At 36.7% G+C, this 13195-nt stretch overlaps 1 protein-coding gene across 2 annotated transcripts; it reads right to left on the reverse strand.

Annotated features, from left to right (window-relative positions):
• Window positions 1–1418: 1418 nt before the first annotated feature.
• On the reverse strand, window positions 1419–12472 carry lap3 (leucine aminopeptidase 3). Of its 2 annotated transcripts, none has more exons than XM_048197542.1 (13): window positions 12260–12472; window positions 12035–12150; window positions 11873–11927; window positions 11668–11773; window positions 10262–10421; window positions 9934–10095; window positions 8590–8748; window positions 8378–8502; window positions 8196–8284; window positions 4927–5029; window positions 4756–4835; window positions 4510–4622; window positions 1419–2076 (listed from the first exon to the last, which is right to left on the reverse strand). In XM_048197542.1, exons 1-13 carry the CDS (start codon window positions 12353–12355, stop codon window positions 1890–1892), a joined length of 1551 nt encoding a protein of 516 aa, XP_048053499.1. In that variant the 5' UTR covers window positions 12356–12472; the 3' UTR covers window positions 1419–1889. The 2 variants fall into 2 exon arrangements, with proteins under 2 accessions (XP_048053499.1, XP_048053498.1); XM_048197541.1 differs by having other exon boundaries at window positions 9934–10098; window positions 12260–12471.
• Window positions 12473–13195: the final 723 nt, after the last annotated feature.

A 13195-nucleotide genomic window follows, 5' to 3' on the forward strand; every position in this document is an offset into this window, starting at 1 on the left:
TTGCTAATTAGGTTATCTATTTTACTCTGCCAGCAACAAATAGCTCCAAATTAAGATAAAGCAACCATGGCTTGTCACAGAGCAATAAAAATGTCATGTTTAATTCCTGAAACAATCAGTTTAAATTAGTTTCCCTTGCGTGATCGACTCAATTACTCACAATGCACAAAAATACAATCACTTATCACTATACTAGCATAGAAAGCACAAACACAGACTTGTGAGAACTACTAGCAATATTGCGTTTAAAAAGTAAGCTTACTTTATCAAAAATCTATCAGGATTTGTGTGTGTAAAGTGAATATTTGGGGTGTGCGTGTGTAGGGGGATTGTGGGATGAAAGCAGGGCGCGCGTGCTTAAACCTCTGCGCTGTTAGAACAATCGTTCTCCTCTCCATCTCGACCCGCTTTTCAGATTACCAGTTTATTGCACAAATTCCACATCAGCTTACAGCACAACGTCCGATTTAGCATCTTCTCAAAACACTCCTATTTAACCTAGTAATAAATCAGAATTACTACTGACAAATCCTAACCAAAGATCTAAAAGAAAAACATTTTCATTTCAAGAATAAAAACACCATTTTACATTTATTTATGATGCACTTTTATCGCCGAGGATGTAATAAAATTAGTTTTAATAAGATTTTGCAAACATCTACAGATATCTTTTAGCAACTATGTCCCCAGAGGATAGTTAGAATGTTCCTCAAGTTAGAAACACACACACAGGCATGGTGTGAGAGGGTTTCATTCCAGTAAATTGTCCTCTGTTTTGTGTGTAAATGAGTGCGCAGGCCCAGCTGACACAACACTCAACTTTCTGAGATAACACAAGCCTCTTCTTCCTCCATTCACTTTCACAAAGCCATCTAGTGGTGTAAAGAGCTACTCACTTTTCATACTTTTGATACAAAGTTATTGAGTTCAAAAGTTTCCCCATAATGACCCAAATCACATGAATAGTCTTTGTACAGATTTTTTTTTTTTTCTCAGAAATTACCTCTGCATAGGCCACATACAGTCAATTAATCTTTAAACATGGTTGGGAATATACTAATAAGCACTATTTAAAAATCTGACTTTCTACTACAAGAAGATATTTTGAGAAATGTCTCAGTGTTTTTGGTTACCAACATTCTTCAAAATATTTTATGTTCCCCAGCAGAAACTCATAAAGTTTTGGAATGGCATAAGGGTAAATAAGAGTAAATAATTACAAAATTTTGTGAACTATCATTTCAAGTTCATTTCAACATCAATATGGCAACACAAGGTGCCAAATTAATTTAAGTATAAAAGATATATTTTTCATTTGTTTAGATAATTCAAATGTTGTTTTTAAAGACAAAAATAATCTGGACAGTCCATCTTGATGCAATGCCAACACACTTTCCACTGTGACATTTATCACACTATTCATTGCCAAATGACTTTATTGACCTTGTATTTTGTGCATTTATACATGGCATAATACTGGTACCATGTAATCTTATTACACAAATATGAAAATCTAAAAAGTTCACTGAACCTTGTGCCACTTCTTAATACAATACTGTTTTAAAAGGCAGTCCACCAAACTGGTTTTTCATTCTGTAATTTCATTTGTTGCTAGTTACAATGTAACTAGACTTTAGCTACAGCATGGCAGCTTCTAGCAGTTCTTGTCAGCAGTTTCCATTAAATATTACTTTCTGTTCTTGGCACTAAAAGTTCCTTCTGTGCCTTAAAATGCTTTGCAAGTACTTTTTTGATTCTTTCCCTAGTTGATCACTTGTTGGTAAATGTTTGCTAATTTCAGCAGCAAAAGTATTTATAACCGCAGGCTATCGTTCTGAACACTGATCATCATGGATATACTTCAGAAGTCAAAGGTCACAAAGGTCACACTATGGTTCAGAGGCCAAACCAGCAGCGAACTCCACCAAAGTACGTGTAGGTCTTCCAGACATTCCTTTTCTCAGGTATGGGACTTCATCCTTATTGGTCATGACCCCAGCAATGTCGAGATGAGCCCAATGATCAGCTGTCACAAACTCTCTCAGAAAGGCAGCAGCGGTGCAGGCGCCACCTGAACTGTGAGGTCACAGACCAGTTCAGTGTCATGGCAACCAAAAACAAGCACAGTAAACACTACAGATTACAGATAACAAACACACCCTCATTCATAAATTTAAGCCGGGGACACACCTAACGATTAGCTGAAACATTCTAAGACTGAACTGAACACACATACCGATTGTTTCCTTCAACTGGAGCCGATTTTAATCGTTGACAGTCGGAGAAGAACACAAACGTTTACGATTGAGACCGCTGCTAAGCAACACACTGTGCGCGGGATCTTGAAAATGGATGTAAACAAACAGCTGGCGCTCTTCTGCAGCTATATTTGTGCGGAAAATAACAAAAAAAAGAGGAAAACGCGCACTTTGTTTTCAACAGAGAGAATTTGAGGTGAGTAAACTTTGGTAAATTAATCTATTTTTAGAGCTTGCACTCCGGTGGTGTCGCCGTTGTTAAGCAACGATAAGCTGCGATCCTCAATGAAGCTTGTTCGACTTGAAACGGCACTGTACAGACCAATAAATTACCACAGAAGTAAATGATACTACCACAATGCGACCTCAAAGGGCACTTTCACTTTCGCGATCAAAGGGGCAGGGCTCTTTATATTCTCTCTGTATATATTGTATCATTAACTGTTAATTTTGTATCCGTATCTTTCCAGATAAATAATATATATACAAAACATGATAAAAAAAAGTCTAACGTTAGTCATTATCTTTATCACTTGTTGCCCCCCTATTGGCTGGTGCCCCAGGACACTAGCCCAATCCCGTCTATGGATAATCCGGTCCTGTACCTGATACGTTCAAAGCTTCCGCAATAGCAGCCCAGCTTCTTTCCTTATCACTTCTATTATGGTACGTTATTCCTTCGAAGATATGTTGTATTCGTACTCTTGCCAGAGTTCAACCAGTTTTTCTTCCATACCGGTTGTCCAATGTGTATTTATGTTGCAAACGTTTTTTGACGCCATTTCGCCGCTTGTTTACAATCGCCTGACACAGTCTCCAAGGAAACAGAGACGTCATCGGTCGCAAATATTATGCTGCCTTCACGTGCTCTCAGCGCTATTGTAAAAATGACTTTCCTTTCGAAACTTGAATGCGATTTGCTCGTAATCACTACTTCAGAAATGGGAATTATCAAATTTGAGAAGAATCTTTGCGAGGAGGACTGGCAATGACTGTTTCTAAAAATTCTAAGACTAGAATCGTTAGACGCAGCACACTGCACGATTTTAAGCACCAACTGTAAACACCGACTGAACGCAACTGGCTCTGACTCGGCGCGATTGGACATGATCAGTCGTAAGTATCAAATTACATTCATAATCGGCCTTACAATCGTTAGGTGTGTCCCCGGCTTTAGGGATTTTTCAGGATTTTATAATGTTTTTGAAAGAAGTCTCTTATGCTTACTAAGGGTGCACTCATTTGATCAAAATACAGTAAAAACAGTGATATTGTGAAATATTATTACAATTTGTGATGGCAAAGTGGAATTTTCAGCATCATTACTCCATTCCTCACAATTCTGACATTATTTCTCGCAATTGCGAGTTCATATCTCACAATTCTGAAAGAAAAAGTCAGCTTTTTGAGATAAAAAGTCACAATTACCTTTTTTATTTTTTATTTAGTGGTGGAAACAAGCTTCCATAGTTCCATAGACTTTGAAAGAAGTCTCTTTTGCTTACCAAGAGTGCATTTATTTGATCAAAATACAGTAAAAACAGTATACTGTGAAATATTATAATTTTATTGTGTAGATGTATTTTAATTCATTCTTGTGATGGCAAAGCTGAATTTTCAGCATCATCACTCCAGTCTTTAGTGTCACATGATCCTTCAGAAATCATTTTAATATGCTGATTTGTTGCTCAATAATATTTTTATATTATTATCACAGTTGAAAATGGTTGTGCTGCGTAATATTTTTGTGGAACCTGTGATTTTTCAGGATTTTTTTATAGCTCAAAAGAATAGCAATTATTTGTAATATTTTTTTAGAAGTCATTAATTACTTTTTTTTTAATCAATTAATGCATCCTTGCTGAATAAAACTATGAATTTATTAATGATGCATATAATAACATAGCTCATTTAGTGGGTAAATGTAGTGTATACATTTTTCCTATTGAAACAGGAAGGGTTTCAGTGCATCAGTGAGTGTAATGCATTTGATAAGAATTTTTCAACCATTATAAATTAATTATATATGCTATAAAGTATGTGTCGGTAATATGAATACAATCTGGACATGCTTTATTTACCATGTTGGTAAACATTTGAATGTTTGGACTTATTTTTTAATATCCAAAACTGTCTTCCTTTTGCTATTACTAGTCAATGGCCGGTGGAATTAGAGGAAAGGAACTTATGAAAAAGACTGAAACAGCATGTGAATTAGCATGATTGAGTGTGCATGAGTGCATATATGTACCGGCTGTATTTTCCAACGTTGTTCAGATCTGCCAGTGCGCTGTCTGTTATTTGTTTGGTGTAGTGCTGAAACAGTGGCATCCTCCACACCCTGTCACCAGTAACAATGCTCGCCTGGGAGGATACACAGATCACATAATAATATGAAGACATCAGCTCACCCAAAGCCTTAAAATTATGAGAGTGATTATTGAAGTGTTATTTAAAGTCATTGTGACAATCACATGCGAGTGACGTCGATCATTACCTTATGCAGCCGCTCCCACAGCCAATCAGAGTTGGTAAACACTCCTGTAGCTGCAGAACCTAAGGCTACATCCATAGCACCTGCCAGAGGAACAAAGACAGAGAGAAACCATTAATACGAATACATGAGTACTTGATAGCACACATGTGAGTACAGTGTGCATGTCTGTACCTGTAAGTGTAGCAGCATTGATGATTGCTTTGGGCTTGAAACTATGAGCATAACACAGAGCATCAGCCAAAATCAGCCTTCCCTCTGCATCAGTGTTGTCAACCTACCAAAGAAAAACAATGTTCTCTCTAAGTTTTTGTCCTGCTCAGCATTTCTTTGGAAATCAGCAGTTTTGAGCAGAAACACAGTCTAATACAGGACAGTTTGGCTATTTATTACAATTTCTCACAATTTCTCAATAGGCTATTTATTACAATTTAGCAGAACTGCTCTTTGATGGAATTTCATTTTATAATGTTCAAGGTGCCCTAGAATCAAAAATTGAATTTACCTTGGCATAGCTGAATAACAAGAGTTCAGTACATGGAAATGACATACACTGAGTCTCAAACACCACTGTTTCCTCCTCCTTATGTAAATCTCATTTGTTTAAAAGACCTCCGAAAAACAGTCGAATCTCAACATAACACCGACTGTTGCGTAACAGTCGGGATCATTAATATGTACGCCCCCAATATTTGCATATGCCAGCTCATGTTCAAGGCATTACACAAGGGCAGCCAGTATTAACGTCTGGAGCAGCACAGCTGAATCATCAGACTAAGTAAGCAAGCAAGAACAATAGCAATGGAGCAATAATAACTGACATGATCCATGATATCATGATATTTTTAGTGATATTTGTGAATTGTCTTTCTAAATGTTTCGTTAGCATGTTGCTAATGTACTGTTAAATGTGGTTAAAGTTACCATCGTTTCTTACTGTATTCACGGAGACAAGAGAGCCGTCGCTATTTTCATTTTTAAACACTTGCAGTCTGTATAATTCATAAACACAACTTCATTCTTTATAAATCTCTCAATCTGTAGCATTAGCCCGTTAGCCACAGAGCACTAACAAACTCATTCAGAATCAAATGTAAACATCCAAATAAATACTATACTCACATGATCTGCTGCATGCATGCAGTATGCATGACGAACATCTTGTAAAGATCCATTTGAGGGTTATATTAGCTGTGTGAACTTTGTTTATGCACTGTATTATAGTCAAGAGCTCGGGGGGGCAGGGAGCGCGCGATTTAAAGGGGCCGCAGCCTGAATCGGTGCATAGTTAATGATGCCCCAAAATAGGCAGTTAAAAAAATGAATTAAAAAAAACCTATGGGGTATTTTGAGCTTAAACTTCACAGACACATTCAGGGGACACCTTAGACTTATATTACATCTTGTAAAAACTGGTTCTAGGGCACCTTTAATAAATTAATGTTTAATAAACATTATTTACTGTAAATATTTAGGCTAACTATGCCAAGATTATTGTTATTTAATATAAATCTTTGTTTTCTACATAATAAATGTGCATTTTGACGTCGTCAAGTTTTTAAAGAAACAAACTTTTATTCAGCAAGGATGCATTAAATTGATCAAAAATTACGGTAAACACTTAAATTGGTACAAAAAATATATAAATACAAATACAATATAATACAAAAAATATATTTATAATAAATACTGTTCTTTTGAACTTGCTAATCATAAAAAAAATATATCATGCAGGTATGGGTATTTTTCAAAAAAAAATATTGTATCCAAATATTTGTGCTCATAAAAAACGAATATTCAAATATTTGTTTATTTAAATGATGTTTAACGACGTTATTTTTTAATCATCAAGTTGTCGTCACGATTTCTGATCAAGCTTACGTTATATATAGGCCTACTGAGGTTTTATTATAGCAGAAAAACAATATGTGCAAACAAAAATATATATATATATAAAGAACAACAGCATTTAGGCTCAAGCAGAGCGAACGGAAAAAACGCTAATAAAGCCGAATGCGCCAATTATCGTACAAAACGTAACGTTACATATACACTCGACAGTCGGCATATGGTTATCCTGTTTATACTGATTCATGTCCATTTGAGAAAAACAATAATATCCATCCACATGCTCGGGAGAAAGTTGCAGAGAAAACGTGCTCCTCTTAAACAGACGTTGCAGGCCAGGGACACTTAACGGACAGCGCTTCGTGTTTTCTGTTCTTAAACCCGTCTCCATCGACGAAACTTAAAGGAAGCATATGTCTCGAGATCATTTTGCTATCAGATAAGTTATTTTCGCGGCGAGGTGCAGCTCAGCTGCGCTTACCTGCAGATGTGAATGCAGTGATGGACAGCTGTCTTTCCTCATTCAGCTGGTGTTTGGATTCCGTGTGATATTATAACTCAGTTTAATTGATTCATTTGATCTAAGTAATTCCATAAGATCATTTAATAAGGTCATTTTGATCTAAGTAATTCCAATGTTCGCGAGGCAGACGACAACGTTTTGTGATCAAATTCAATCAACTTGTTAACACGCTCCACAGCGCCACCCAGTGCATTTAGCTATAACTGTGAGTTTAGTGCATTAAAGGGTTAGTTCACCCAAAAATGAAAATTCTGTCATTTATTACTCACCCTCATGCCGTTCCACACCCGTAAGACCTTCATTAATGTTCGGAACACAAACTAAGATACACTGATTCATTTGTGCTCCGATGCTTCCTGAAGCAGTGTTTTGAAATCGGCCATCACTAAATAAGTCGTTATTTAGGGTTTTTTTGGCGCACCAAAAATATTCTTGTCGCTTTATAATATTAATATTGAACCACTGTACTCACATGAACCGATTTAAATATGTTTTTAGTACCTTTATGGATCTTGAGAGAGGAAATGTCATTGCTCCCTAAGCAGGCCTCACTGAGCCATCGGATTTCAACTAAAATATCTTAATTTGTGTTCCGAAGATTAACGAAGATCTTACGGGTGTGGAACGGCATGAGGGTGAATAATAAATGACATTATTTTCATTTTTGGGTGAACTATCCCTTAAACGGCCAGCAGAGCAACATAGTAAAATTCAAATAGTATTTTTATTTTTCGAATAATAATTACAGATCGAATATTTGACTATTCGTGCACACCCCTATTTTTTCTACCAACTGTTTCCAACATAGATAATAATAAAAAAATTCTTGAGCACCAAAACAGCATTTTAGATTGATTTCCATAGGATAATTTCAAATTCTACTTCAAAGATTTAGCTTTGCCACCACAGCAATAAATTACATTTTAAAATAAATATCTGAAAATAGAAAACAGTTATTTTAAACTGTAATAATATTTCACAGTATTTATGTTTGTTTTGTTTAATGCATGTTTTTGTTTTAATTTGATTGAAAACATTTGTCAGACACACTATGAGTGAATGGAGAATATACCTGAATGCTTTTTCCATTTTTGGCACAGACAACATCACCAGGTTTGTTTGCTTTTCCACTTGGCATGTTTTCACAGAGTGGTGCCAAACCTGAAAAAAGGGAACATGAGATTAGTTTGTGTGACTGAGAAAAGTTATGAAACAGCAGATGTTAAAGCACAGTGTCTCGTGCAGTGGACAGACCGATGATATTGATCGTGAGGTTCAGAGCGGCTGCTGTCACAATAGCAGAACACACAGTGGCTGCTCCGCCCATATCTGCTCTCATGGCATCCATGCCTGACGAGGGCTTCAGAGAGATTCCACCACTGGAATGAAACAGACACACAAGTTGTAGTGGGTGTTTAGACAGAAGCTACTGATGAAGTTTTTAGGTTCTGTCCAGATGTATTTACCTGTCAAAGGTGATTCCTTTACCCACCAGCACAAGAGGAGGCTGTGCAGAGTCTAAACTGCCTTTGTAATGCAGCTCGAGAAAGATGGGAGGCTCCTCTGAGCCTTTAGACACACTGAGAAAAGCCCCCATTTGCTCACTCTCAATCCAAGACTGAGGCCTTAAAGAATGAGAGAGAAATAAATGCAGAAAGTGATGCGAGTCATCGTTAATGAATAGGGTGTTTGACTTTAAAGGGGACCTATTATGCTTTTTTATATTTTCAACTTTCTTTAGTGTGTCATGTTGCTGTTTAATATGGAAGCTTGTTTCCGCCACTGAATAAAAAATAAAAAAAAGTTTTGCAACTTTTTATCTCAACTTTCTGAGATAAAAAGTCAGAATTGTGAGATGTAAACTCACAATTCAGACTTTTTTCTCAGAATTGCATGATATAAAGTCGCAAATGAGTGTTTTAAAGTCAGATTTGCCAGATATAAACTCGCAGTTGCGAGTTATAAAGTCGCAGTTGCGAGATATAAAAAAAGTCAGTCTTTTTTCCTCAGAATTGGACTTTATAACTTGCATTTGCGAGTTTATATCTCACAGTGCTGAGAAAATAAGTCAGATTTCTGAGATATAAACTCGCAACTGCAAGAAAAAGTCAGAATTGCGAGTCTATTTCTAGCAATGGCAAGTTTATATTCGCAATTTTGAGTGTATATTTCAAATTCTGAAATTATTTCGAACAATTGAGAGTTTATATTTCACAGTTCTGAGAAAAGAAGTCAAAATTGAGAGATGTAAACTCACTATTGTGAGAAAAAAGGCAGAATTTTTAGATAAAATGTCACAATTATCTTTTTTATTTTTTATTTAGTGGCAGAAACAAGTTTCCATAGTTTAGGATGGCTTGAGGGTGAGTAAAAGCTTGGGCTAATTTTTATTTGAAAGTGAACTAATCCTTTAAGCATGAAAAGGTCTGCAAAGTTACAAAGTACAAAGTCACAGGGAGATATTCTCTATATCAGTAAAGCACCGTTTCTGAAATCCCTGAAACGGCTTGATTGTAGTCTTCAGTTTTCTTCACGGAACATACAAATCACAATATCCCTCATTTAAATAATTCCCGCCTAAGCACACGCAAAGTAAATGGATGAGGCCTGGTTGAGTTGCGTATAGTGTTGAAACCCTTTTTTAAAGGAGGGACTGGAACTAAACAGAGCGTTACTGACAGACTGGGAAGAGAGGTGCTGCATTAATAGAAATATATTTAAAAAATACGGTGTTTTTTAAACATTGAAGCATGAAAAGCTAAGTCCTAAAGGGGCATAATACGTCCCCTTTAATGAACTTTGACATCTACCTCTTGTGGACAGTGACTCTATGAGCAAAAGGTGACAGTTTCTGCTCTATAGTGTTTGCGAACACTGTGGGAGTGATGTGATTGGCTGGAGCTTCCATCAGCTGTCTGGCCAGGTTCTGACCGTCCCCATACAGAATGCCTTTCTTCCATGCTGAATCCACACTGCTAAGGAACAAGAAAGAAATTAACTTACAAGAAACAAGATAAAGTGGCAGATTTATTAATATGAGTGTAAGGTGTGCTCTGGGTGTGTGGCTTTATTACAAATCATGTAATAAATTTCCCAAGAAATTGAATACATGAATAGTTAAAAATCTATTTTGTATACCTCCCATGCGGTTGGGTCGTGACACGGACTTTCTTCTTGGTCTTCAGCTCATCATACTCAAAAAGCCCGAGCACAGCGCCCTCTGCTGCTGACTGCCCGTCTCCACAAGTGTCCACCTCGACATGAGCTACCTCCAGATCCTGGAGCTGCCTGCATCCAGCTGTACAAACACAGGCATACTGTATTAGGAACATTTTAATAGTGCATTTTAAACCATGTTCTCACTTTCCAAGACATGTATTGTGAAGATCTGAACACAAAAAACATGCTGTGGTCACAACATTATATTATAATTATAATTTTGAAAGAAATTATCATTTTGAAAGAAAATTAAGCATATTTTTTCATGAGAATCAAAGGTTTAGTTCACCCAAAAATTAAATTTATTGTCATTAATTACTCACCATCATGTTGTTTCACACCCATTCTTCAGAATACAAATTAAGATATTTTTGATGAAACCAAGGGTTACCTTATTGCAACCTTATTGCAATTTTTGAGGTCCAAAAAGGTAGTAAAAAAAAAATCATTAAAATAGTCAAAGAGTTTACAGTGGTTCAGCCTTAATATTACGAAGTGACAAGAATACTTGTGCGCAAAAACGAAACAAAAACAAAGATAACGACTTTATTTAACAATCTGAACAGTTGTCATATGCAGTTGAAGTAGAAAGCACAGTGCAGCGCTTCCAGGTTCTACGTCAGAATGGCGTCTCATTATCGGCCAGCTCCTGCATCATGCATCACACGCACGCATCGTGCTGCTCACGTATACAGCTTTGGATTTAAACACCAAAGCCTGCACTGCATTCACTACATCAACTGCGTATGACAATACAACAGTTCAAATTGTTAAATAAAGCCGTTATTTTAGATTTGTTTTTGTGCACAAAATGTATTCTTGTCGTTTCATAACATTAAGGTTGAACCACTGTAGTCACGCTGACTATTTTAACCATGTTTTTAACTACCTTTCTCGACCTCAAAAGGTGCAATGACATTGCTGCCTATGTGTGGTTCAGAAACCTTTGGATTTCATCAAAAATACCTTAATTTGTGTTCCAGAGATGAACGAAAGTCTTACGGTTTTAAGATGACATGAGGGTGAGTACTTAATGACAGAAATTTCATGACATTTTACATTTGGTTGCTTCTTGTAATTCCAATTTTATTAAAGACAGTACAACAAATACAACCATGATGTACCATTTAATTGTAAAATAAGTATTTATACATTACAGTAGGAATAACCCTTTTTGTCTTTTAGCAAAAACAGAGAGCAAAATGAGGAATCTTCAAAACTCATTTTTTAAGCGAAATCTGTTTTTTCTTATTTTCATTTTTTGGGGGAAATATTACTTGGATATGTTCTGAGAACATTCACTCAAAAACATCAATGGCACTTACCTGACACAGCTGCACGAATGTTTTCCTTGCAGTTGTCCCAGTTTTCTTTCCCACACACACCTGTGCCGCTTTTACCAAGGCCAACCACAACCACACTAGGGAAGTCCTTTAAAAGAAAAAGACTTGTGTAAGAATTGATTGATAAATTAATCTTAACATCACGCATCTAAAAAAGGCAGACAAGATCATAGAAGTCAATTCACACCTGATGTAAACCATAGAAAATCCGACTCTTGCCTTTCTTCAGAGGAGGTCCAGATCTACAGAGCAGAGAGGAGGAAAGGAGTGGACATGTAAAACAATGGATCTTGCAGAGACGCGAATGGGACGGTGCAGCAGGAATGAAAAAGTCAAATGAGTGACTTACATTGACAGCATTTCTGACAGTTTTCCTGAGAGCGACCTGTCAAATGCCGCTGCAGCATCCGTGAAATGTATCCCGTCATTGTCTGACTGTTTCTCATACACGCCTAGAACTAAACCCTGAGTAAACCCATTCACACACACAACAATAAAAACAAAACAAATTGCGTGTTAGTGACCTCCATAGACAAAGAGACATTTAACTCATAAGCCAAGTTATGAAACTTACTTTTCTTGTACTGGAAGTGATATTAGAGTGCGAAAACCGCCTACAATTGTGTCCTCGGATTGCAGTCAGCAAAACCCTTCTGAATGGTATCAACATGGTCTTTAATGGATAGAAACAGACTCAACTGTGATTCAGGAGAATATTCTTAGAAAGCTTTACACGTGACATTAGAAGGTTGAGAATCGCACATAGTCGCAGTTTCTGACGTCAACAAAAGACGACATTTTGTTTTCCAAAATAAAAGTCCAAGTGGCCCTAAAGCGACTGCTTTGCCTTCTGTAATGATAGATAGATAGATAGATAGATAGATAGACAGACAGACAGACAGACAGACAGACAGATAGACAGACAGACAGACAGACAGACAGACAGACAGACAGACAGATAGATAGATAGATAGATAGATAGATAGATAGATAGACAAATAGACAAATAGACAGATAGATAGATAGACAGACAGACAGACAGACAGACAGACAGATAGACAGACAAATAGATAGATAGACAGATACATAGACAGATACATAGACAGATAGACAAATAGACAGACAGACAAATATACAGACAGACAGATAGACAGACAGACAGACAGACAGATAGACAGACAGACAGACAGATAGATACATAGACAGACAGACAGACACAGACAGACAGACAGACAGACAGACAGACAGATAGATAGATAGATAGATAGATAGATAGACAAATAGACAGATAGATAGATAGACAGACAGACAGACAGACAGACAGACAGACAGACAGACAGATAGACAGACAGATAGATAGATAGATAGACAAATAGATAGATAGACAGATACATAGACAGATACATAGACAGATAGACAAATAGACAGACAGACAAATATACAGACAGACAGATAGACAGACAGACAGACAGATAGATACATAGACAGACAGATATATAGATAGATAGAT

This window comes from Megalobrama amblycephala, linkage group LG7 (genome assembly GCF_018812025.1).
Source record: "Megalobrama amblycephala isolate DHTTF-2021 linkage group LG7, ASM1881202v1, whole genome shotgun sequence".
Taxonomy (NCBI): Eukaryota; Metazoa; Chordata; class Actinopteri; order Cypriniformes; family Xenocyprididae; genus Megalobrama; species Megalobrama amblycephala.

Bases quoted from the DNA above. Each gene is read 5' to 3' on its own strand.
- lap3 (XM_048197541.1), bottom strand. From the start codon at position 12,355: ATGTTGATACCATTCAGAAGGGTTTTGCTGACTGCAATCCGAGGACAC. The intron at 12,151-12,259 runs GTAAGTTTCATA...GGGTTTACTCAG, and splicing joins TCACTTCCAGTACAAGAAAA to GGTTTAGTTCTAGGCGTGTA. The intron at 4,836-4,926 runs GTACAGACATGC...TTCCTCTGGCAG, and splicing joins CAATGCTGCTACACTTACAG to GTGCTATGGATGTAGCCTTA.